Source organism: Anastrepha ludens, chromosome X, assembly GCF_028408465.1.
Source record: "Anastrepha ludens isolate Willacy chromosome X, idAnaLude1.1, whole genome shotgun sequence".
NCBI classification, from domain to species: Eukaryota; Metazoa; Arthropoda; class Insecta; order Diptera; family Tephritidae; genus Anastrepha; species Anastrepha ludens.
In genome coordinates this window covers 54,902,089-54,925,760 of record NC_071503.1, presented here as the reverse complement: position 1 = coordinate 54,925,760, position 23,672 = coordinate 54,902,089, and the positions used below count along the sequence as shown (strand labels likewise).

Here is a 23,672-nt window from a genome sequence, read left to right as displayed (position 1 = left end):
AATTTTCCGAAAATAGCTAGTGTTTGAAACTATGAAAAGTTGTTGCCTGTGATACATAGCAAGGAGATTCTTTCTTTAGAAACCTATGTTGTAGCACTCCGGAAGATATGTTTCCGCTCATAATTGCAGAGAAATCATGATGGCGAGTTTTGCCAGCCTTTGCATGCAAGTCCTTGCGCAATGCAACTTCTAAATAAACACTCTGCAAGCTGCAAATCGAAATCAGCCGACCAGATTGCCATTGCTAAAGAAATCGATAATGGGACTGTGTTAATAAATAACCAACCCGCATTGATATTTGACAGAAACTTTACAGAATCGACTCAAGCTTCTTAATTACTTTTGAAGAAGAGATAACTTTTAACATTACCACTTACACCAATTGGAATAAAATAGCCCGTTCGCGCTTTCATCGGTTCCTACGTTCAAGCAGCCAGTGTAAGCCGATATCACCAACATATGTCAGCAACTAAGTCACGCGTTTGTCGACATGAAATAACTGTAGGTTTCAAGGCTAGGGAATACCTTTCAGGTGTAGTGACCGCAATAATCAGTTTGTGCTAACTAGGTCACCGTTAAGGCTGCTCTTGCATAGAAATTTTTTTTTTTTTTTTTTTTTATAACTTACTTTATTTGCAATCTATCTACTATAAGACATTCAGCAAATTAGATCTTATAAGATAATGGCAGCGGTAGTTTTGCTTTTGTGCAAATCTACATAGAAATTACAACAGCTTATTAACTTGTACAGTTCGTTCTTAAATTATTAAAATTCATTAGTACTTCAAGATTGCTTAAATTCATTGTTTGTTAATATTATCACTTAAGATTAACTTACTTAATTTTACCTTAAAGTTTATAGGTTGAGTAGATTCATACTAGAGGAATGGCAAGTCTAAGATATGATTGCGTTTTAACCGTATAGTTTCATTGGTTGTGTCTAATAGAAATGGAAATAAAAATAACATAAAACATAAAATACAATATTATTAATTATTAATTTGTATTTCAATCTTTGTAGCAAGGAAGTGTTTTGAGAATTTTTTTGCAAGGAACAGATACTTATGAACTCCAATCTAGACCTCACACAGTTTAAGAAGTAGTTCTCATTCACATGTTGCAGTTCCAGGTTCTCGCACCACGATTTTTCTTTACCATAAAATCTTGCATACTTTTTAATAAACTTAATAAGGATATTCAACTTATTAGAAGATTATCCGTTTTCCTAAAAGAAGTGAAAACATTTAAGTCTCAAATATGATAGCACTGAAATACTATTCGGGAGGTTAATGACATCCCGACATACCTTCTCTAACGAGTGATGCAGAGTACGGAGGCCGTATTCTAAGAGTGAATCCGACGTAACGGTCAACATTTAGGGGAAATAGTTAAAAATCCGCTTTGTTTTTCTTATAAAACTTATTGAAATAAACTTTTATCAATAGTAATTATTTTATAATAAACCTTTTAATTCCTAATTCTGCCACCGGACACCATTACCATTACCATCACCATTATTACAATTACCATATTTCATTGTTGTACCTACAATTTTTCGCCTAAATAATACTCTACAAATGGTCAAATAATTTTTTATTATACATATTTCATGTACTAATTAAAGATATAATATATAAACGGGAGTTATGTAGGAGTACGTTTTGTGATCTAGGGTATGGCTGACTTCCTAAATGTAAATATCTTTGTAACCGAACAATATCACACGTTCCTAAATGCAACTTCAGTAAACTTTGGCTATGCACAATATTTCTAATAGCATCGCTAAATTTTCTGATGCAATCAATAAACAATTGTCACAGAAAAGGTATCTATTTTTTGCTCAGTACTTTATTATAAATTGATCGGACGAATTACTAGTACAAATACGATATGGATATTGTAGAAAGTTAAGCTCCTACTTATTAAGGAACGACCCTGGTATACTAAATATATTTCCGACATGTGAAGGTACCCTGCACGACACTAACCACCTATTCGCGTGCCTCGTTAAACTCACTCATCTAACACTCCTATTTCTTTGAACCCCCACACCTACCGCTAGAAGAGATTCAGTATGTCGATCGATGGACAATCAGATCACATTTGTAATATAAATTATTGCCCGAGATCGCCCTATTTCGAATAAATTTTTTAAATAAATTTCTTTCGAGATTTTTTAAACTGAACTTTAAATTTCTTTAAATTTGTATTTTCTGATGAGGTGGACGGTAAATTTAAGCTGATGCTTCGAAACGTTGCAATGCTATCTAAGAAGTTTTTTTATGTGTTTTGTGTTACGTGTTTTTTATATTTAATTACAGGCACATGTTTTAAATGCAATGAACGCGTTGTGGGGGAAAACTCTGGTTGTACTGCTATGGAACAAATTTATCACATCGCATGCTTTACGTGTACGCAATGTAAAATAAATTTACAGGGTAAACCATTTTACGCATTAGATGGAAAGCCGTTATGTGAATACGATTACCTGCAAACTTTGGAAAAATGTTCTGTGTGTTTGAAGCCTATATTGGAACGTATCCTCCGGGCCACTGGCAAGCCATATCACCCGCAATGTTTTACCTGTATTATTTGTGGACACAGTCTTGATGGCATACCATTCACTGTGGATGCTACGAACCAAAATTATTGTATTTCCGACTTTCACAAGTAAGTAAGCATTATTTTAAGAACTGTGATACGTTGTTACTCTCGTTGAAATATCAGCTATATTCTTTTTATATCTGGCCTGTAAAAGAACATTAGGAAATTTTGCGAATTAGATACATGCAAAGCAACAACACAAAATATCCTATTTGAGTTGATCATATAACCGGTTTGATTTGAAAGCGCAAAACTATATGAGACCAGATTGGAAGTGTTATAAAGTTAAAAAAATATACTATTGCGAATAAACCTCTGCAAAGTACATACTTGGGAAATTTAAGCTAAACTTCAAACTGTTAAATACACACATAAAACCGAGGCGCATCTACACTAGGTGATAGCAGTAGTAGTCCGTAAGCCAGGCGTTAATTTTTGTCAATTATTTATTCCTAGTCGATAATTCGTAAAATGCCTCAGAGAGTCACATTATGAAGCGTTGTAAACGTCAGCTGCGGCTCCAAGGGTGGGTTGAGCAGTGGTTGCCGCCCACGCACGTAATAAAAAATAATAATTTATTTCCGATTAAAAAATTGATTAAATTAAATTTAGACTAATATTTTGAAGAAATAAAATTGTCAGCTAATTATAAAGTGGGGGATTATACGTCAGCTGGTCACACAAATATGAAAAAATATATATGTGTTCAGTGATTTCCTCCCAAAAGAAAAATTATCAGACGATAGTTTATGTATGGTTTTTAATAAATAAATAAGTCAGCAGGCTATATATAGGTGGAATGTGTGTCAGCTGATGCCCTGAAGGTGTAACGTAGGAGCTAGTCGGAAACATTTATAGCCTAAGTAAATGCATCAGCTGACGAGCTTTCCCCCAACATACTGCCAGCTGATTTGTTTTACTACTTACAGGATCATGTCAACAATCCGCACAAAAAGTTTTTTTCGGGAGGAAATGACGTACTTAAAGTTATTCATCATTACATTTAATGTGCAAACTGAGATGTATAATTTTATGGGAATGTTTCGATTAAATCAAATTTTTTATGGGAACTTTACGATTCTTAAAAATAGAAATAAATAAATATTTTGCTAAGCAAATCAATTAATTTATAATTTTTCAATATTTAAATTAATAATGACTAAGATTTTATACAAAAAGTTATTAAATTGTGTTTGGTAATTTAATCATTTTCATTTTCCCTTCTGCTCATCTTAATTTCTTCTCTTTCTGACTCACTGTCAGAGTCGCTGCCAAAGCTGTTTTCCACCATGTCTTCATTATCGTCAAAATACAAAATACATGTTTAACGTTACACGAATAAAATTAAATAAAAAATTCTTTCCTTCTTCTGATTGAGTTATTTGATCATTGAATGTTGGTAACTGAGTGCCAGAAAACCACATGAATTCATATCTGTTATCTATTTCTACCCAGCCATAGCCAGAAGGCTCATTGACAGTTGGTACTTTCAGGTGTGCGTGAGACCAAATTTCCGAAATATAACATGTCCTTAGAAAATGATTATATAATTCCGTTTTGCACGGTGGAAGAGATGAGCCATCAATACCTTTCTTAGGTAATCGAAACGAATTGTCATTATGAAGAAATTTGTATGTTTTTTGAAACAATGCTACTCTTGCGAAATTTACAAATTTTATTCTTTTCAAACCATATACATTACAAGTTTCTTCTCAGATGGTTGTGACATTTGGATGAAACATTCAGTGAAGTATTCAGACTTGGACATTATTGAAAATGGGCGTTTTTTGTTCTTCTTAAAAAAGGACGGGTTGTAATCGCGCCCCGAAAAAAACTTTTTGTGCGGATTGTTGACATGATCCTGTAAGTAATAAAAGTAATAAAACAAATCAGCCGCAGCTGACGCTTACAACGCTTCATAATGCGACTCTTTGAGGCATTTTACGAGTTATCGACTGAGAGGAACTTCGTCGAGAAAATCTGTGGCTGGCTTACGGACTATAGTATATCTAATTTGGTGTTTGGGTGATTAAGTGATTTCAAAATCAAAGTGTCCTATATTTTTATTTCTTAATGTTGCTTTTGATATTTTGATACGTAAACCACAAAAAACGTGGAATCTCAAAATCTTCCCCACCATCGGTCGTGCGACGTAGAGACAACTGCGATGGGAACGCTTAAGGTTTTATTTGCAAACTTTGCATCTATAAATAAGTATGAATAAAATTGAAGTGTCAGCTTATATAAAAAGATTTTTCTAGTCCATGGCTTATCTGAACGTAAAACTACCTAAACAGGCGTTTATAATTTTTTCTCGGATAGTCTCCGAAACTGCTAAACCATTTTTAAGGAACTTTCTTTGATTTTATACTTCTAACATAAACACAATACACCCTGAGTCTAAATAGCCATGTGTTGAACATACAATACAACCGGCACGGGGTGAATGTATAGGTACTAACACATATATTTTTAGGATAACATATCTCTTCAGGATAGCATATATTTTCAGGATAAGCCTGGAGTTACGAACAACGCCTAAGAATAGAGAAACTTTCCTTCCCGAAAGCTGGCAAAAACGTAGCCATACCCCAAAACTCTTTCGACCTATAAGCTTAACTTCTTACTCAAAGCCAATAAAGAAAATAATTGATCAATACATTGGATACGCTTATCTTAGGAATTCGCCTCATCATGTTCGCTTACCAGTCAGGCAAATCGACTTAGACTGCTATACATAGCCTTACATTTACATTAGGAGGACTTTTGATAATGCTTCTTTCAGCTCTATTGCGGAAGGGATGGTTAGGAAGAAAATATATAGGCTAATCATAACGTGGGTTCTCAACATGATGAGGGAGTAGGTCAATAATATTTGAAACTGGACCGAAAAGATTATGTGTCAGGTCAACCAAAGGATCCCTACAGGAGGTGTTTCATCACCGTTCCTTTGGCTGTTAGTCATCGACGAGCTCTTACAAAGTCTCGATGATTTCACATATGAAACTCATGGCTGTGCTGTCAATCTAGTTATTATGGTTAGAAGAAACTTTCACTCTACCATAGCCGATCGCATACAACTAACTCTCCACACTGCGCAAGATTGGTGTCAAGGGAGAGGGCTCTCGATAAATCCGAACAAAACATATGCGATACCCTTCACTCGAAGAAGGAAGCTTGGTTTAGGGACTTAAACTTAACTCTATTCGGGGATTTGAAATAGGAGTAATCCTTGATAAAACCTTAACATGGAAAAATCATGTATCGTGCATCCCAAATAAAGCTTTGAGAGCATATACACGTTCCAAAAGCTTTAATGTTAAACATGGGATCTGCGGCCAAAGATGATTCCATGATCTTATATGACAATTATAGTGACAATGATCACTACGCCTACACCTCTTTGGTGTGGTGGCCAAACCTATATCAAATTTATAGTCAGATGTCACTTAACGAGGTATACATAATATCATGTCTGAGCTTAATGGGAGAAATGCGAACTTGCCCCCCAGCGGCTTTAGGAATGGTCACTGGACTCATTCCACTCCATCGCTGGTCCTGAACCTTTCTGCGGGGTAAACAATAAAAATGCCTTTTTACGTAAGCTGGGAAACGGGGTTATATGTAGATTCAAACTTCCTGGTAAAAATTAAGCCTACATCAGTTTTAGGGTTTATTAAGAGCCTACAACTTTTTGAGTAGGCTACATAGCTGCACAATATATCTTTTTTAGTCGCAGTGCACAAATCTCCTTCCTCTTAATTGGTGCGATAACCGCTTACGCGATTTGGCCGAGTTTAACAAAGTGCGCCAATCGTTTCATTCTCGTGGTAACCGGCGCCGATTGGACACACCAAGTGAAGCCAAATCCTTCTCAACCTGATCTTTCCAACGTAAATGAAAGCTTCTACCACCAGCTGGTAATGCATCAAATATTTTAACAGCCGGAGCGTTTGTATCCGCTCCGACTACATGGCCCAGCCAACATAGCCGCTGGATCTTTGTTCGCTGCGCTATATCCATGTCGTCGTAAAGCTCATACAGCTCATCGTTCCATCGCCTGCGATATTCCCCTTGCCAACATGCAAAGGTCCAAAAATCTTACCCAGAATCTTTCTGTCAAACACTCCAAGTGTCGCCTCATTGGATGTTGTCATCGTCCAAGCTTCTGCACCATACGTTAGGACGGGCATGATGAGAGCCTTGTAGTTTTGTTCGTCGAGAGAGGACTTTACTACTCAGTTGTTTACTTAGTCCAAAGTAGCACTTGTTGGCAAGAGAGTTTCCACGTTTGATTTCAAGGACGACATTGTTATCGGTGTTAATGCTGGTTCCTAAATATACGAAGTCCTTTACAACCTCGAAATTATACCTGTCAAGAATGACGTGGGTGCCAATACGCGAGTGCACCGACTGTTTGTTTGAAGACAGGAGGTACTTCCTTTTGTTCTCGTTCACCACCAGATCCATTCGTTTTGCTCCTTTATCCGGTTAAGAAAAGGCAGAACTAACAGCGCGGTTTTTAAAGCCGATGATGTCGATATCATCGGCATACGCCAACAATCGTACGCTTTTATAAAAAATTGTACTTGAGCGATTAAGTTCTGAGACTCGAACGATCCTCTCCAACATCAGGTTAAAGAAGTCACACGACAGCGAGTCACCCTGTCTCAAACCGCGTTTGGTATTAAACGGCTCGGAGAGGTGCTTCTCAATTCTGACGTCGCTGCTGGTGTTAAGCAACGTCATCTTGCAAAGCCGTATTAGTTTTGTGGGGATACCAAATTCGGACATCGCGGCATTCAAGTAACTCTTTTCCGTACTCGTACTCGAATGCGGTTTTGAAATGGTGTGTGTTGATTCTCCAATTCCATCGTCAACGATTGGGGTATCGGGATCATCACATTCTCTCTGACATGCGCAGCTATCACTATTTAACAGGTTCGAGAAGTGTTCCCTCCATAATTTAGTAAGTTCTGGATGTCAGTAACCAGATCGCCGTCTTACAGGAAAACGCGCCGGTCTTGAAACCTTCTGTAAGCCACCGAACTTTCTGATAGAATTTTTGCGCGTTGTTCCTGCTGGCCAGCATCTCAAGCTCCTCACACTCACGTATTTCGGCCTTTCGTTTCTTCTTTCGGATAATACGTCTCTCTTGCTTTTTTAGCTCTCTGTAGCGATCCCACATGGCTCGCGTTGCGCCCGATCGCAGCGTGGCTCTATAGGCAGCATCCTTTCTTTCTGCGGCAGCATGACATTCCTTGTCGTACCAATTGTTTTTTCTGGCTCGCCGAAATCCGATTTCTTCTTCGGCGCCGGTACGTAGAGAACAAGAAATGTTGCTCCATTGGTCAGGCATGCCGGTTTGTTTGGCAGTGCCCTCTGAGAGCAGGAGTGAGAGTCGAGTGGCGAATCTTCTGGCTGTCTGTTGTGATTGCAGCTTTTCGAAGTCGAACATTCTTTGTGTAGGTAGATGTACGTTTTTTGCTGCACAGAGGCGTGTGCGTAGTTTGGCTGCAACAATGTAATGATCTGAGTCGATGTTGGGTCCTCGGATCGCATGTACATCTAATACACTAGAAGCGTGTCTTCCATCTATCACAACATGATCGATTCGGTTTCGCGTTTTCCGATCAGGAGACAGCCAGGTAGCTTGGTATATCTTTTTATGCTGGAATCTGGTGCTACAGACTACCTTGTTTCGGGCCCCGGCGAAGTCGATCAGCATCTGTCCGTTACCGGATGTTTCGTTGTGCAGGCTGTATTTTCTGACTGTGGGACCAAAAACTCCCTCCTTGCCTACCCTGGCGTTGAAGTCGCCAAGCACGATTTTTATGTTGTGGTGGGGGCAGCGCTCATAGGAACGTTCCAAGCGCTCATAGAAGGAATCTTTAGTCGCATCGTCCTTCTCTTCCGTTGGGGCGTGGGCCCAAATTAGCGATATGTTGAAAACGGGCTTTGATGCGGATTGTTGCGAGACGCTCGTCCACCGGAGTGAACGACAGTACTTGGCGACGAAGTATCTCTCCCACAACAAATCCGACACTGAATTTGCGCTCCTTTACATGGCAGCTGTAGTAGACGTCGCAAGGTCCTATGTTTTTCTTGTCTTGCCCCGTTCATCTTGAATCGCACTGATGTCAGCGTTTTCTCTCACGAGGACATCAGCCAGCACCAGCATCAGAGGAACCTTCCCCCTCATTTTTTCATGGGGGGATTTTTAAGTGGGGGGTCCCAAACCCAGCGCACAACTGGTTGTCCCGGAATGCTTCGCCTTCTCACGTTAGTTCACTCACGAACGGGTGTTCGGATGCTACCCAGAGGATAATTGGGCTAATCTCAGGAGTTTGAGCTGTTTGAACCATCTGCAAAAGAGTCGTTCTGGCCACTCCCAAGTGAATGGTGATCAGTAACTTTTGCGTGGAGCTCTACATATAGAACCATCCTCCGCAGTGCACAAAAAGCCGTTTTATAATAATAAATACTCTTGCAATGACGAAGTTTCGCGAACCGACTGGCAACAATAGCGAACGAGATGCCAAACATGATTTAGTCTTGATGTCGACAGCAGATAACGAGAAACAGCACTCTTTCCAGGTCTCCCGCTAGATGAGATAGACGAAGACGACAAGTGAATGCATCGCATAGAACACGCCAGAAGATACGAGCTGCCAGATATAGAAATTACGATAGTTATTAAGTACATATATATAATCAGACGAGCATGCATATAGGGTATTCAGATGGAAACTGAACATGTACGCGAATAAACGAAAAGTATTGGAGTGATTCCGTCTAAACGTGAACGTGTATATTTCAAGTAAAGTGTTCGAAATAAAGTAAAGAAAGTGTGTTGGTATTAATTTGTCAATTTATTTGATGGCCTAGTGATCGAACTCAGAGGAGTTACAATACTATAAAAGATTTATTTGGATTGTAACGTGAAGAAAATTCGTAACAATACAATATACTTGTATTTATATTCCGATTTGACACATATCCCATAAAGTCTAAGTGCACCTAACAAATATTTTTATATTGGTTAAAAACAAAATATAAATGTGTAATTCAATGTATAATATTGTATTTATTTATTCCTTTACTATATTTATAAGTTACAAAATCAAATAGCAAAATTCCTCATTTCATTGTTTACATAACAGTAAATAATTACAGCGCATTTAAATATGGCAACCAAAAAGTCTAAGTACAGTTTGTTTCTTTTGTGAACTCAGTTGCACATTTTATTTAAAAGTGGTAATAATATGAAAACATGGAAACCAAAGGAAAAGAAATTAGGGCATCAGAAAGAAAAATAATTATAAAGTTGTGGAAAGATGAATATATATATATATATAAACCTCTTTGGGTGTTTAGCCGAGCTCCTCCTCCCATTTCTGACGGGCGTCTTGATGTTGTTCCACAAATAGAGGGACCTACAGTTTCAAGCGGACTCCGAATGGCAGATATTTTTAGGAGGAGCTTTTTCATGGCAGAAATACACTCGGAGGTTTGCCATTGCCTACCGAGGGGCGGCCGCTATTAGAAAAATGTTTTTCTTAATTTTGGTGTTTCACCGAGATTCGAACTTAGGTTCTCGTTGAATTCCGAATAGTAGTCACGCACCAACCCATTCGGCTACGGTTGCCGATGAAAAGAGTTTCCGAAATATTGGCAAAACTATTGGGAAATCAGGTTCCTCTGTTCAACGCTTAGTGAACAATTACAAGCAAACCGTGATATTAACATCTAATCCCAGGCCTCGGAATCCAAGCACACTATCGGCCCAAGAAGAGCGCAGCATAATAAAGATTAACCTTGCAATTACATCATCAAACATTGTTGGAAACGTAAACCGAACATTTAAAAAAGTATTTGTGCAGGAACCGCTAGAAAAGTTGTAAATAAAGCTCGATATTATGGTAGAGTCGTTGGAAGAAAACCGTTTATTTCACTTGCCAACAGCAGAAAGCGCATTGAGTTTGCTAATAATTATATAAATGAGCCTCCTGAACTTTTGAAGTAATTTTTTCAAACGAAAGTAATTTTTTTATTTCTGGGATAAGAGATCATCAAATTGTTTGACGCAAATCAGGCACAGCTTGTGAGAAACATAATTTTGTTGGTACAGTCACACCCGACGTTGATGCATGGCGGCAAGATGTGTGGGTTAGTTAGAATTTTTTGACGATGTATAAATTAGGGTATTTGAACATTTTCAAAATGATTTTGAAACAGAGTGCCAAAATCGTGACTTATCAAGAACCTTCGGGTTCCAACAAGGTAACGAGCTAAAGAAGAATGAAGTGGGGAGTCTTGTTATTTCCTTAGGTTTTGAAACTTAAGAATGCAATGAAAGAATAAAAAAATTAAATATAATATGTTTTCAACTATAAATTTAAATTATGGCCTTATCGTGATTTTCCATGTGAACAAATATTTTCATAAATTCAAGTACAATACAATAATAAAGTGAAAATGTATTATGGTGGAGTATTTCAATTTATGGAAATACTTGCTCACATCAAAATTCACGACAAAGCAGAATATGTTTTCGAAAAATTGGTACGCTGAACGAGTCTGCGGCTGAGGTACAGTCTGTCTAATAGAAACTGAGAGTTCCCTCATATTGTAAAAAAATTTTAAATGCTACTAAATAGACGTATCCTTTTCAAAATATTCGTTGTGAAATTTGTTAGTTTTATAAGAAATTTAAAAAACCTAGTTCCGCGGTTGAAACACGATTTGAAGCAGTGTTCCTATGTAGACACTTTAAAGCCCAGAAATGTCACGTGCATCTACAGCAATATATTTGAAGAAGTCGAATCTATTCATAAATAAATTGGTGCAACGATATACCGAAGTTAAAAACAATGACGGCTTCCTCGGACGAGGTCCACAAAAAATATTTCTCCAAAGCTAGATCAGAAAAGTATTGATTTGTTTGTGACAAACCCGTACTTATCGCTGCTTGAAGGTTAAGCAAGTTTAAGGAAAAGCTCGGTCAAAGCACCCAAAGACACACATTGAAAGAAGCTTGCACTGGCTATGGCAAATTCAGAACGGAATAGGGAAAATGTAATATGCCCGGATGAATCTTTCTTTTAGGCGAATAATGCTGATAATCGACAACTTTAACGAAATGTTAAGCAACCTGTAAAGGCTTAAGTTTGGGGCTGCTTCTCCGAAAAAGGATTTTGCCGTTAATTTGTGTTTATCGTCAATTTGAATGCAGCTTTACCCAAAAAGCATCATTGCCATCAGCTGCAAGGATGTTTGGAAGAACTAGCCTGCCTCTGATTTTGCTAGAGGACAACCATTCCAAGTATCATAGGTTAAGGTGTGTAGAGTGGAAACGACAAAATGCGATTGAAATGTTGGATTAACCTTTACTTTCCCCAAACCTTATTGAAAATTAGGGTTGCAATAGTTAAGCCAAAACTTAAGGGAAATGAAATATGGACGGGCAAACAGTTGGCAAGGCAAATTCGGTTGATTTGGTTCCGTCGATTATGTTCCCAACTTGCGCAGAAATTAACACAAATTATGACTCGAAGAAATAAAGTACTGGAAAAGTGGGAACAGTGTCGAAGCTATCATAGTTTCGGCCTACCTACCCTATGACTCTGTACAGCCACCTCCTTCGAGGGAGCTAAGAGAAGTGGTCAAGTACGCAGAATCCAATAATCTAGGGCTAATAGTGGGCTGTGACGCAAATTCACAGAACATTGTGTGGGGAAGCAGCAAATGCAACCCCAGAGGTCTCAAGTTACTGGATTTTATCCTGTCATCCGATTTGGTCATCCAAAACACTGGTAACAAACCAACTTTTGTGACCAGAAGGAGACAAGAGGTGATTGATTTAACACTTACCAATAGGTCAGTTGGAAATCAAATCAACCGATGGCGAGTTTTGGAAGAGGACTCTCTTTCTGATCATCGTCTTATCGAATTCCGACTGGGAATTGACACAATATCAATACCTTCCGGTAGGAATCCTCGAAATGTGGACTGGGACAGGTATGGCGAGCTTGTAACAGAGCGATTACCAAACCTGAAAAAACTCAAATCAGCAGAAATGATTGAAGATGCTACTAAGAAATTAGAAGGTACTTTAATCAACTGCTTTGAGGAACTGTGTCCACTCAGGCAAAGCAGACAGGGGAAAGCGGTTCCTTGGTGGAACCCTGAACTGTCGAAGCTTCGTGTACGGTCCAGGAAACTTCTTAATAAGGCCTTGAAGACCAAAACAGAAGAGGACTGGGCTAATCATCGACTTACACAGAGAGAATATATGAAAAAAGTACGGCAAGCCAAACTTGAATCCTATAGAAATTTCTGCAGTAACGTCGAAGAAATGAGGGAAAAAGCGAGACTTTGTAAGGTCCTTCATTTAGACCGCTCAGTAAGGCTGGATTCCATTCGAAAACCTGATGGTTCATACACCATTTCCAAATCGGAAACGTTTAATGCTCTACTCGAAACCCATTTTCCGGGTAGTAGAACTCTCTCTGAAGCTGAGAGTGGCATGAACAATGACGGTGGCAACGGTGGAACCTCTAGGTACAGCTGGTATATTGCTAGTCGGATAGTGACAAGGGAATCGATAAGGTTTTCCTTTTCTTCCTTTGACAACTTTAAGTCCCCTGGACCTGACGGAATATATCCAGTAATGCTTAAAAAAGGAGGAGACAGGCTGATTGAGTCCCTGAAAAGGATCTTCACAGCCTGTCTTGCATTTGGTTATATACCATCCCAATGGCGACGCGTAAGAGTAGTATTTATTCCAAAACCAGGAAAAGATGACTATTCCCTAGCAAAAAGTTTCAGACCAATCAGTTTGACATCGTTCATGTTGAAAAGTCTGGAACGAGTGGTGGAGAAACATATTCGAGTGGGGGTATTGCCGAGAAGTCCACTTAGTAGAAATCAACACGCTTACCAGAGTGGAAAATCATGTGAATCAGCCTTACACGATCTTGTTAGCAAGATTGAAGCTGGGCTGGAAGCTGACGAATACACAATGGGCGTGTTCGTGGACATTGAGGGGGCTTTTGATAATGCCACTTTCGGCTCGATATGTTCTTCTGCCGAACGACACGGAGTTAATCAAGCCATTATAAAATGGATATACTCCATGCTCTCTGAGAGGCTGTTAACCGCTGGTGGGAGCGACGACGAGCAAATCACAGTCAGGGCCAAGCAAGGATGTCCCCAAGGGGGTGTTCTTTCTCCGCTGCTGTGGTCCTTCGTCGTAGACTCCCTATTAGCGGAGATGCAGGAACTCGGCTTTCACGTCCAAGCATATGCGGACGACGTCTGTGCGCTAACATCGGATAAATCCTTAAGGAGGCTTTGCACAAAAGTGCAGAGTATCCTTGACAAAATCGATGATTGGTGCATGAGACAAGGTCTTTCCGTTAACCCGAACAAAACAACCATAGTCTTGTTTACGAGAAAACGGAAATTGGATGGACTCAGTCTTCCAACACTGAAAGGTGTGACACTTGGTCTTTCCAACGAAGTTAAATATCTAGGAGTAATCTTGGATAAGAAGCTGACCTGGGAGACACACGTTTCACTGAAGGTGAATCGTGCATTGAAGATTTTTCAGCAATGCCGTAGAGCCTTTGGCAAAACTTGGGGTCTGAAACCTGCTGTGGTCCTATGGATATACACGGCACTTATCAGACCAATCATCACTTACGCTTCTGTGGTCTGGTGGCGACGGAGCATGGTTAAGTCCACAATCCGGGAACTATACAGGCTGCAAAGAAGTGTATGTTTATGCATCACGGGTGCCATGAGTACAACCTCTGGTGATGCCCTAAATGCTATGCTTAATTTGCTCCCCCTGGATCTTAAGACAACAAAGCCGCGGGCGCCGACGGACTGCCGGCTGAGCTATTCAAACATGGCGGCGAGGAGCTGGTAAGGTGCATGCATCAGCTCCTATGCAAAATATGGTCGGATGAAAGCATGCCTGCCGATTGGAATTTAAATGTGCTCTGCCCAATCCATAAGAAGGGCGATCCTGCAATTTGTGCCAATTACCGCGGGATTAGTCTTCTAAATATCGCCTATAAGGTTCTAGCGAGCGTATTGTGTGAAAGGCTGAAGCCCACCGTCAACCAACTGATTGGACCTTATCAGTGTGGCTTCAGACCTGGAAAGTCTACCATCGACCAAATATTCCCAATACGCCAAATCTTGGAAAAGACCCATGAAAGGAGAATCGACACACACCATCTTTTCGTCGACTTCAAAGCTGCATTCGACAGTACGGAAAGGAGTTACCTGTATGCCGCTATGTCTGAATTTGGTATCCCCACAAAACTAATACGGCTATGTAAGATGACGTTGCTCAACACCAGCAGCGCCGTCGGAATTGGGAAGGACCTCACCGAGCCGTTTGATACCAAACGAGGTTTCAGACAGGGTGACTCGCTGTCGTGTGACTTCTTTAACCTGATGTTGGAGAGCATCGTACGAGCCGCAGAACTTAATCGCTCAGGCACAATATTTTATAAGAGCGTACAATTGTTGGCGTATGCCGATGATATTGATATCATCGGCCTTAACAACCGCGCTGTTAGTTCTGCCTTCTCCAAACTGGATAAAGAGGCAAAGCGAATGGGTTTGGTGGTGAACGAGCACAAAACGAAGTACCTCCTGTCTTCAAACAAACAGTCGGCGCACTCGCGTATCGGCACTCACGTCACTGTAGACAGTTATAATTTCGAGGTTGTAAAAGACTTCGTTTATTTAGGAACCAGCATTAACACCGATAACAATGTCAGCCTTGAAATCCAACGTAGAATCTCTCTTGCCAACAAGTGCTACTTTGGACTAAGTAGGCAACTGAGCAGTAAAGTCCTCTCTCGACGAACAAAACTAACACTCTACAAGACTCTCATCATGCCCGTCCTAACGTATGGCGCAGAAGCGTGGACGATGACAACATCCGATGAAGCGACGCTTGGAGTGTTCGAGAGAAAGATTCTGCGTAAGATTTTTGGACCTTTGCACGTTGGCAACGGCGAATATCGCAGGCGATGGAACGATGAGCTGTATGAGCTTTACGGCGACATAGACATAGCGCAGCGAATAAAGATCCAGCGGCTTCGTTGGCTGGGTCATGTCGTCCGAATGGATACAAACGCTCCGGCTTTGAAAGTATTCGATGCGGTACCAGCTGGTGGTAGCAGAGGAAGAGGAATGCCTCCTCTGCGTTGGAAAGATCAGGTGGAGAAGGACTTGGCTTCACTTGGTGTGTCCAACTGGCGCCGGTTAGCACGAGAAAGAAACGACTGGCGCGCTTTGTTAAGCTCGGCCAAAATCGCGTAAGCGGTTATCGCGCCAATTAAGAAGAAGAAGGATCTTAAGATACAACAGGAAGCAATAAAAGCAATGTGTAGACTCCATAAATATGGTTTCTGGCACGAAGATGGAACTTCGGGACACAGAGAAATCTTTAAGTTGCTGTCGGAGCAGTATCCACTGTTTTTGGCACCTAAGGATGACCTGATACCCACAGTTTCGTTCGGAAGGAAATTTGATGTCAGATTTCCATTGCGTGAGCAATGGAGCAATCCAGAATGCATGCAAGGAGGTTTGACGGATATTTTCTTTACCGATGGGTCCAAGACTGAAATAGGGTCTGGAGCCGGATGGTACTTAAACGATAGTAATAAGTATCACTATGCTATGGGGGGAATGGCAACTGTTTTTCAAACAGAAGTTTTTGCCATCCTAAAAGTAGCCGAATGGTTAATCGAGAGGAGATGGAGCGGGAAACAGATTGGAGTCTTCAGTGACAGTCAGGCTGCATTGAAGGCCCTGGAGAACGCGAAGCAAACCTCGAAGATTGTTCAAGAATGTAAGAAGAAGCTTAATTCTGTCGCAAGACAAAACAGGCTTGTACTTATATGGGTTCCGGGACACTCCGGTGTTCAAGGAAACGAAATTGCCGACGAATTGGCCAACCGTGGATCAGCGGTGCCCCCACAGGGGCCAGAGCCAATAATCGGAATCAGTCCCGCAGGAATCAAGAATTGGATCAACGATTATGTAGGCAATCTACATAAAGAGCGATGGTCCGGTCTAGAACGCTGCAGAACTGCAAAGTGTTTTGTGACAAGTCCGAACAGAAAACTGTCAAACTTTCTACTAAAACTTAGAAGGAAAGACATTCGGTTGATGCTCGGACACCACCCATGGGGTCAGCATATGACCACCATTGGAATCATCGAGGACCCGGTATGCCTGTCATGCTTGGAGGACGCGGATAGCACTGAGCACTTTCTCTGTGAGTGTCCTGCCTTTGCTAGAGCGCGACTACGGGTATTGGGTTCCGATGTCATGGGAATGAGTAATATTCGTTCTCTAAAACTGGAGGATATTTACAGATTTGCCAAAGAATCTGGAAAATTCTCACAGGACTAACTATCTCTATCTCTGTCTCTATTCTTTCCTATCTCTTTCTCTGATACTTTTCTCCCTCCCTCCTTGACTATCTACCCCCTTTCCAGAGCTTTAAATACAATGGGCTTTTTAGCCTGAGTGTTTTAGGAGCCACCAAATCTCCTGGTGCTCCTTGGCTCGACCTCTTCAAATTCAAATTCAAATTCAATGATTTAAGATGATCTAAAGGGTACCATATCTTTAAATTTTTATTTAGTATACATACACATATGTATAAGTATACAAGTATGTATGTAATCTATCAGTTCAAACGCATTATACTGTACCACTGTACTCATACCTGCATGTGTTTATATATGCATATACATATACGTATGCCTATGAATATAAAAAATTCTGAGAGAGTCAAAAATATATAAAACAAGTAGAGTAGAATGGGGTAAGATAGGTATGGGGGCACAATAGGTAGGTGGGGTTTTCGTCGCACTGTTTTTGCAGAGGTCACTCGTCTTATGTGAATTGAATACGTGGTGGGGAACAACGTTTGCGACTGTCATTTCGGCCGTCACCATTCATTAGTTATCCTAGTTCTGGCGTGGTTTAGTTTTTTGTGAGCTTTTCTCCGACATAGCATTTTTTTTATTCTACGGTGCAGTGCATTTAATGTATGTAAATATTTGTCAGGTGAGTTTTATTTTACGTAGAAAATAATGCTGAACACGAATAATGTGTTAGTTTTTTGATATTATTGTTTTAAAAAAAAATATCGACACTAACATAAAACATGTGCTTGGGGGCACTATAGGTCAGCCGTCTGGGGGCATTATAGGTCACTACTTTTAATTGAATAAAATAAATTTTAATTGTTTTTGCAGCAAAATGGTGCGTAATTATGTGCGAAAAACGCCGAAACGAAATGAAGAGGATGTAAAAAACGCAATCGCGGCAGTCCGAGATGGCGCTAGTGTTCGATCAGCCTCTAAACAATTTAAAATTCCGTTCGAAACATTACGTGCTCGCGTGATGAATTAAAGAAAAATTCCTAACTTTTATAACATGTGCAGTGTTCATACTCTATAAATAAAAGTTAAAACGTTAATTTCCAAGCCATGTACATTGTTCTTTTCCTCTCACACATAGTGACCTATCGTGCCCCCCGATTTTGAAAATATCGAAAAAAAGTACCTTTGTCTTATTGAATGCAGCTTCCAAAAAATATTTAGCCAAACATAAGTCAGTATAACCAAAATGTTAGCAGATAAATCACCTTTCAAAATCTTGCTTATTTTTCAAAATCAATGCAAAAACACCGTAGCAAGAGCTCTCCAAAAAAAAATGACCTATCTTACCCCATTCTACTCTAATTAAATAATTGGAGCGGACACTTCTGTGGGGTTGTTGACCGAGCTCCTCCTCCTATTTGTGGCGTGTGTATTGATATTATTCCATAAATTGAGGGACCCACAGTTTTAAGCCGAAACTTTTTACATTTTACTGCTTCATGCACGGAGATTCGAGCCTATGTACTGCCAAACAGTAGTCACCCACCAACTCTTCCGCTCCGGCGGCCGCCCAGATATATTAGGTGCACAACTAAGTTCCCGCTGTTTGTTAATAGATGCCGCCAACAGTGTGTGCTAGTCGGTTCTAACATAACCTAAACGTCAAAAACCAAGCTTAGACATATGGTAAACAAACTGCTTCGACACATTAGTGATTTTGTTTTGGTATCATATACTTTTGGTTTTGTGAAAATGTCTGCTCCAGCAAAGGAAGGGTTTTCTTCATCGCATCGTGGCGGGTGATGAAAAATGGATTCAGTACAACAATCCAAAGAAAAGAAACTTAAGGTGGCTGCCCGGCCATGCTTCTACGTAGTCGCCTCGGTCGAATATTTACGCAGCGAAGATTATGCTATGCATTTGGTGGGACCAAGTTGGTGTTATTTATTATGAACGGTTAAAACCAAGCGAAACCATCACTGGGGATCGGTATCGACTTCAATTGATGCGATTGAGCCGAGTACTAGCGTTGCCAAACCCGTTAAAACCTTCCTGGAAATGGGCAATCTTACCCCACCCGCCAAATTCTACAGATATTGCGCAGTCCGAGTATCACCTGTTCCGATCGATGGCACATGGTCTAGCTGACCACCAGTTCCATTCATATGAAGACGTCAAAAAATGGCTTGATCCGACGGTATACGAGATCTACCAGAAAGATGGGGAAAAGTAGTAGCCAGCGATGGGCAATACTCTCAACCATTTTTTTTTTACTTGTACCCATTTTTTCAATAAAGTAGTATTTTCCTCAAAAAAACTGCGAGAACTTAGTTGCGCTCATAATACATTTTACAATTTCTCTACATACATACATACATAATTGGCGCGTAAACCCTTTTTAAGAGTGTTTGTCCGGGCTCCTCCTCCTATTTGTGGTGTGCGTCTTGATGTTGTTCCACAAATGGAGGGACCTACAGTTTCAAGCCGACTCCGAACGGCAGATATTTTTATGAGGAGCTTTTTCATGACAGAAATACCCTCGGAGGTTTGCCATTGAATACTGAGGGGCGACCTCTATTAGAAAAATGTTTTATAAATTTTGGTGTTTCACCGAGATTTGAACCGACGTTCTCTCTGTGAATTCCGAATGGTAGTCTCGCACCAACCCATACAGCTACTCGAGATGCACACCTTTATTTTGGGGTTGCGCATAATGCACTACATATGTCTTCATTGATAGTGAAATTTAACTTGGATTTTCCTTAATACAGTTACGGAAATATGTAAATTTGTCTAATTTTCCTGATAAACAAAACCAAAATTAGTTAGGAGCAATTATATATAAGTAGATCCTAATGAATCTATGTAAAATTGGTATGTTAAACTAAAAACATGTTTTAGTAAGTTTTCCAAAATGATGCCCCACATTTTAAAACTAAAAACAATAACACCAATAGTTATTAAATAATGAACAAATAATAATATGATCGATACGTATACGAGTAATAAATGAAACGCATGCCATCTCTGGAATGGCGTACAATCGCGATAAATTATGTTGATGAAAGACCGCATACGAAGATTTTTCGCACCAGCGCTTATGGCGTTTTCCTGGTTACTGACGTCTAAAGCATACTTGAATTATGTAGGCAACACTTGAACTTGATATATAGTGAAAGCTGTGTATGTCATAGAGAATGTGAAGATCCCGTTGCCCAAAACGCTGACGACTGAATTGTGGTTCCTCTATCCAACCATGACGAGGTGAGAATAGCGATAACGCGGGTAAGGAACAACAAAGTCACGGGAGCCGACGGACTGCCGGCTGAGCTATTTCAACATGGTGGCGAGGAGCTGGTAAGGGGCATGCCCAGCTCCTATGCCAAATATGGTCTGACGAAAGCATGCCTGCCGATTGGAATTTAAGTATGCTCTACGCAATCCATAAAAAGGGGATCCTAGTATCTGTGCTAAGAACCGCGCAATTAGACTAGTGAGCGTATAAGATTTAAGCAAGGGTATTGTGTGAAAGGCCGAGGCTTACCAGCAAGCAACTGGTTGGACCTTATCAGTATGGCTATAGCCGTGGAAAATCGACAATCAATCAGATATTCGCAATATGCCAAGTCTTCGAAAACACATCAAAGGATAATCGATATACACCATCTTTTCGTCGACTTCAAAGCTGCATTCGACAGTACGAAAAGGAGTTACCTATTTGCCGTCATGTTTGAATTTGGTATCCCCGCAAAGCTAATACGGCTATACAAGATGACAGTGTCCAACACCAGGAGCGCAATCAGAATTGGAAACGACCTCTCCGAGCGTTTAATACCAAACGAGATTTCAAACATTTAAATTCGCTGTCGTCGTGTGACTACTTTTACTTAAAGCTGAAAAAAATTGTGCGAGCCGTAGAACTTAATCGCCTGATCGATTAATTTTTTATAAGGGCGAACAGTCGCTGGCATATACCGCTGGTATTGACAACATCTACTTTGACCACCGCGCGGTTAGTCTGTCTTTTCCAAACTGTCTCCCATTCACTTGGGAGTGGCCAGGACGATTCTTCTACATATGGTTCAAGCAGCTCACAACGGCCGGGATTAGCCCACGTATCCTCTGGGTAGCTTCCGAACACCCGTTCGGGAGTGAGCTAACGTGAGAAGGCGAAGCATTCCAGGATAGCTGGTTGTGCGCTGGGTTTGGGACCCGCCACTTAAAAATCCCCCCCAATGAAAAGAATTACAAAGCCTCGGATGAGAACTGCCTTTACTGATGACGACCCCTGCAAACGAAATAAGGAATATGATTTGAGGGCATGCACCTGGAATGTCCGGTCCCTTAATGGGGAAGGTGCCTCTGCCCGGCTGGTTGATGTCCTCGTGAGAGTAAAGGCTGACATCACTGCCATCCAAGGGATGCGATGGACGGGGCAAGGTAAGAAAACCATAGGACCTTGCGACGTCTACTACAGCTGCCATGTAAAGGAGCGCAAATTCGGTGTCGGATTTGTTGTGGGAGAGAGACTTCGTCGCCAAGTACTGTCGTTCACTCCGGTGGACGAGCGTCTCGCAATAATCCGCATCAAAGCGCGATTTTTTAACATCTCGCTAATTTGCGCCCACGCCCCGACGGAAGAGAAGGACGATGCGACCAAAGATTCCTTCTATGAGCGCTTGGAACGTTCCTATGAGCGCTGCCCCCGCCACGACATAAAAATCGTGCTTGGCGACTTCAACGCCAGGGTGGGCAAGGAGGGAATTTTTGGTCCCACAGTCGGAAAATTCAGCCTGCACAACGAATCATCCGGTAACGGACAGAGGCTGATCGACTTCGCCGGGGCCCGAAACATGGTAGTCTGCAGCACCAGATTCCAGCATAAAAAGATACACCAAGCTACCTGGCTGTCTCCTGATCGAAAAACGCGAAACAAGATCGATCATGTTGTGATAGATGGAAGACACGCTTCTAGTGTATTAGATGTACGTACGATCCGAGGGCCCAACATCGACTCGGATCATTACCTTGTTGCAGCCAAGCTGCGCACCCGCCTCTGTGCAGCAAAAAACGTACATCTACCTACGCAAAGAATGTTCGACATCGAAAAGCTGCAATCACAACAGACAGCCAGAAGATTCGCCACTCGACTCTCACTCCTGCTCTCGGAGAGCACTGCCCAACAAACCGGCATGCGCGAGCAATGGAGCAACATTTCTCGTTCACTACGTACCGCCGCCGAAGAAGAAATCGGATTCCGGCGAGCCCGAAAAAACAATTGGTACGACGAGGAATGTCATGCTGCCGCAGAAAGAAAGGATGCCGCCTATAGAGCCACGCTGCGATCGGGCGCAACGCGAGCCATGTGGGATCGCTACAGAGAGCTGAAAAAGGAAGAGAGACGTATTATCCGACAGAAGAAACGAGAGGCCGAAATACGTGAGTGCGAGGAGCTTGAGATGCTGGCCAACAGGAACAACGCCCGAAAATTTTACCAGAAAGTTCGGCGGCTTACAGAAGGTTTCAAGACCGGGGCGTTTTCCTGTAAGAACAAAGTCGGCGATCTGGTGACTGACGTACAGAGCAATCTTAAATTATGGAGGGAACACTTCTCGAACCTGTTAAACGGTGACAGCTGCGCATGTCATAGAGAATGTGAAGATCCCGATACCCCAATCGTTGACGACGGAATTGTGGTTCCGTTACCCGACCATGACGAGGTGAGAATAGTAATATCACGGCTAAAAAACAACAAAGCCGCGGGCGCCGACGGACTGCCGGCTGAGCTATTCAAACATCGCGGCGAGGAGCTGGTAAGGTGCATGCATCAGCTCCTATGCAAAATATGGTCGGATGAAAGCATGCCTGCCGATTGGAATTTAAGTGTGCTCTGCCCAATCCATAAGAAGGGCGATCCTGCAATTTGTGCCAATTACCGCGGGATTAGTCTTCTAAATATCGCCTATAAGGTTCTAGCGAGCGTATTGTGTTAAAGGCTGAAGCCCACCGTCAACCAACTGATTGGACCTTATCAGTGTGGCTTCAGACCTGGAAAGTCCACCATTGACCAAATATTCTCAATACGCCAAATCTTGGAAAAGACCCATGAAAGGAGAATCGACACACACCACCTTTTCGTCGACTTCAAAGCTGCATTCGACAGTACGGAAAGGAGTTACTTGTATGCCGCGATGTCTGAATTTGGTATCCCCGCAAAACTAATACGGCTATGTAAGATGACGTTGCTCAACACCAGCAGCGCCGTCAGAATTGGGAAGGACCTCTCCGAGCCGTTTGATACCAAACGAGGTTTCAGACAGGGTGACTCGCTGTCGTGTGACTTCTTTAACCTGATGTTGGAGAGCATCGTACGAGCCGCAGAACTTAATCGCTCAGGCACAATTTTTTATAAGAGCGTACAATTGCTGGCGTATGCCGATGATATTGACATCATCGGCCTTAACAACCGCGCTGTTAGTTCTGCCTTCTCCAAACTGGATAAAGAGGCAAAGCGAATGGGTTTGGTGGTGAACGAGGACAAAACGAAGTACCTCCTGTCTTCAAACAAACAGTCGGCGCACTCGCGTATCGGCACCCACGTCACTGTTGACAGTTATAATTTTGAGGTTGTAAAAGACTTCG

At 41.3% G+C, this 23,672-nt stretch overlaps 1 protein-coding gene across 1 annotated transcript in view; it reads left to right on the top strand.

Moving 5' to 3' along the window:
* The window catches only part of LOC128870085 (lipoma-preferred partner homolog), a gene marked incomplete at its 5' end in the record, with an annotated part of 116,895 nt that overhangs the window by 55,312 nt on the left and 37,911 nt on the right, over positions 1–23,672 (top strand). The window contains one exon of the mRNA XM_054112684.1: positions 2,322–2,670. Coding sequence (XP_053968659.1) covers positions 2,322–2,670 — 349 coding nt within the window. The remainder of the gene's footprint in view (positions 1–2,321; positions 2,671–23,672) is intronic.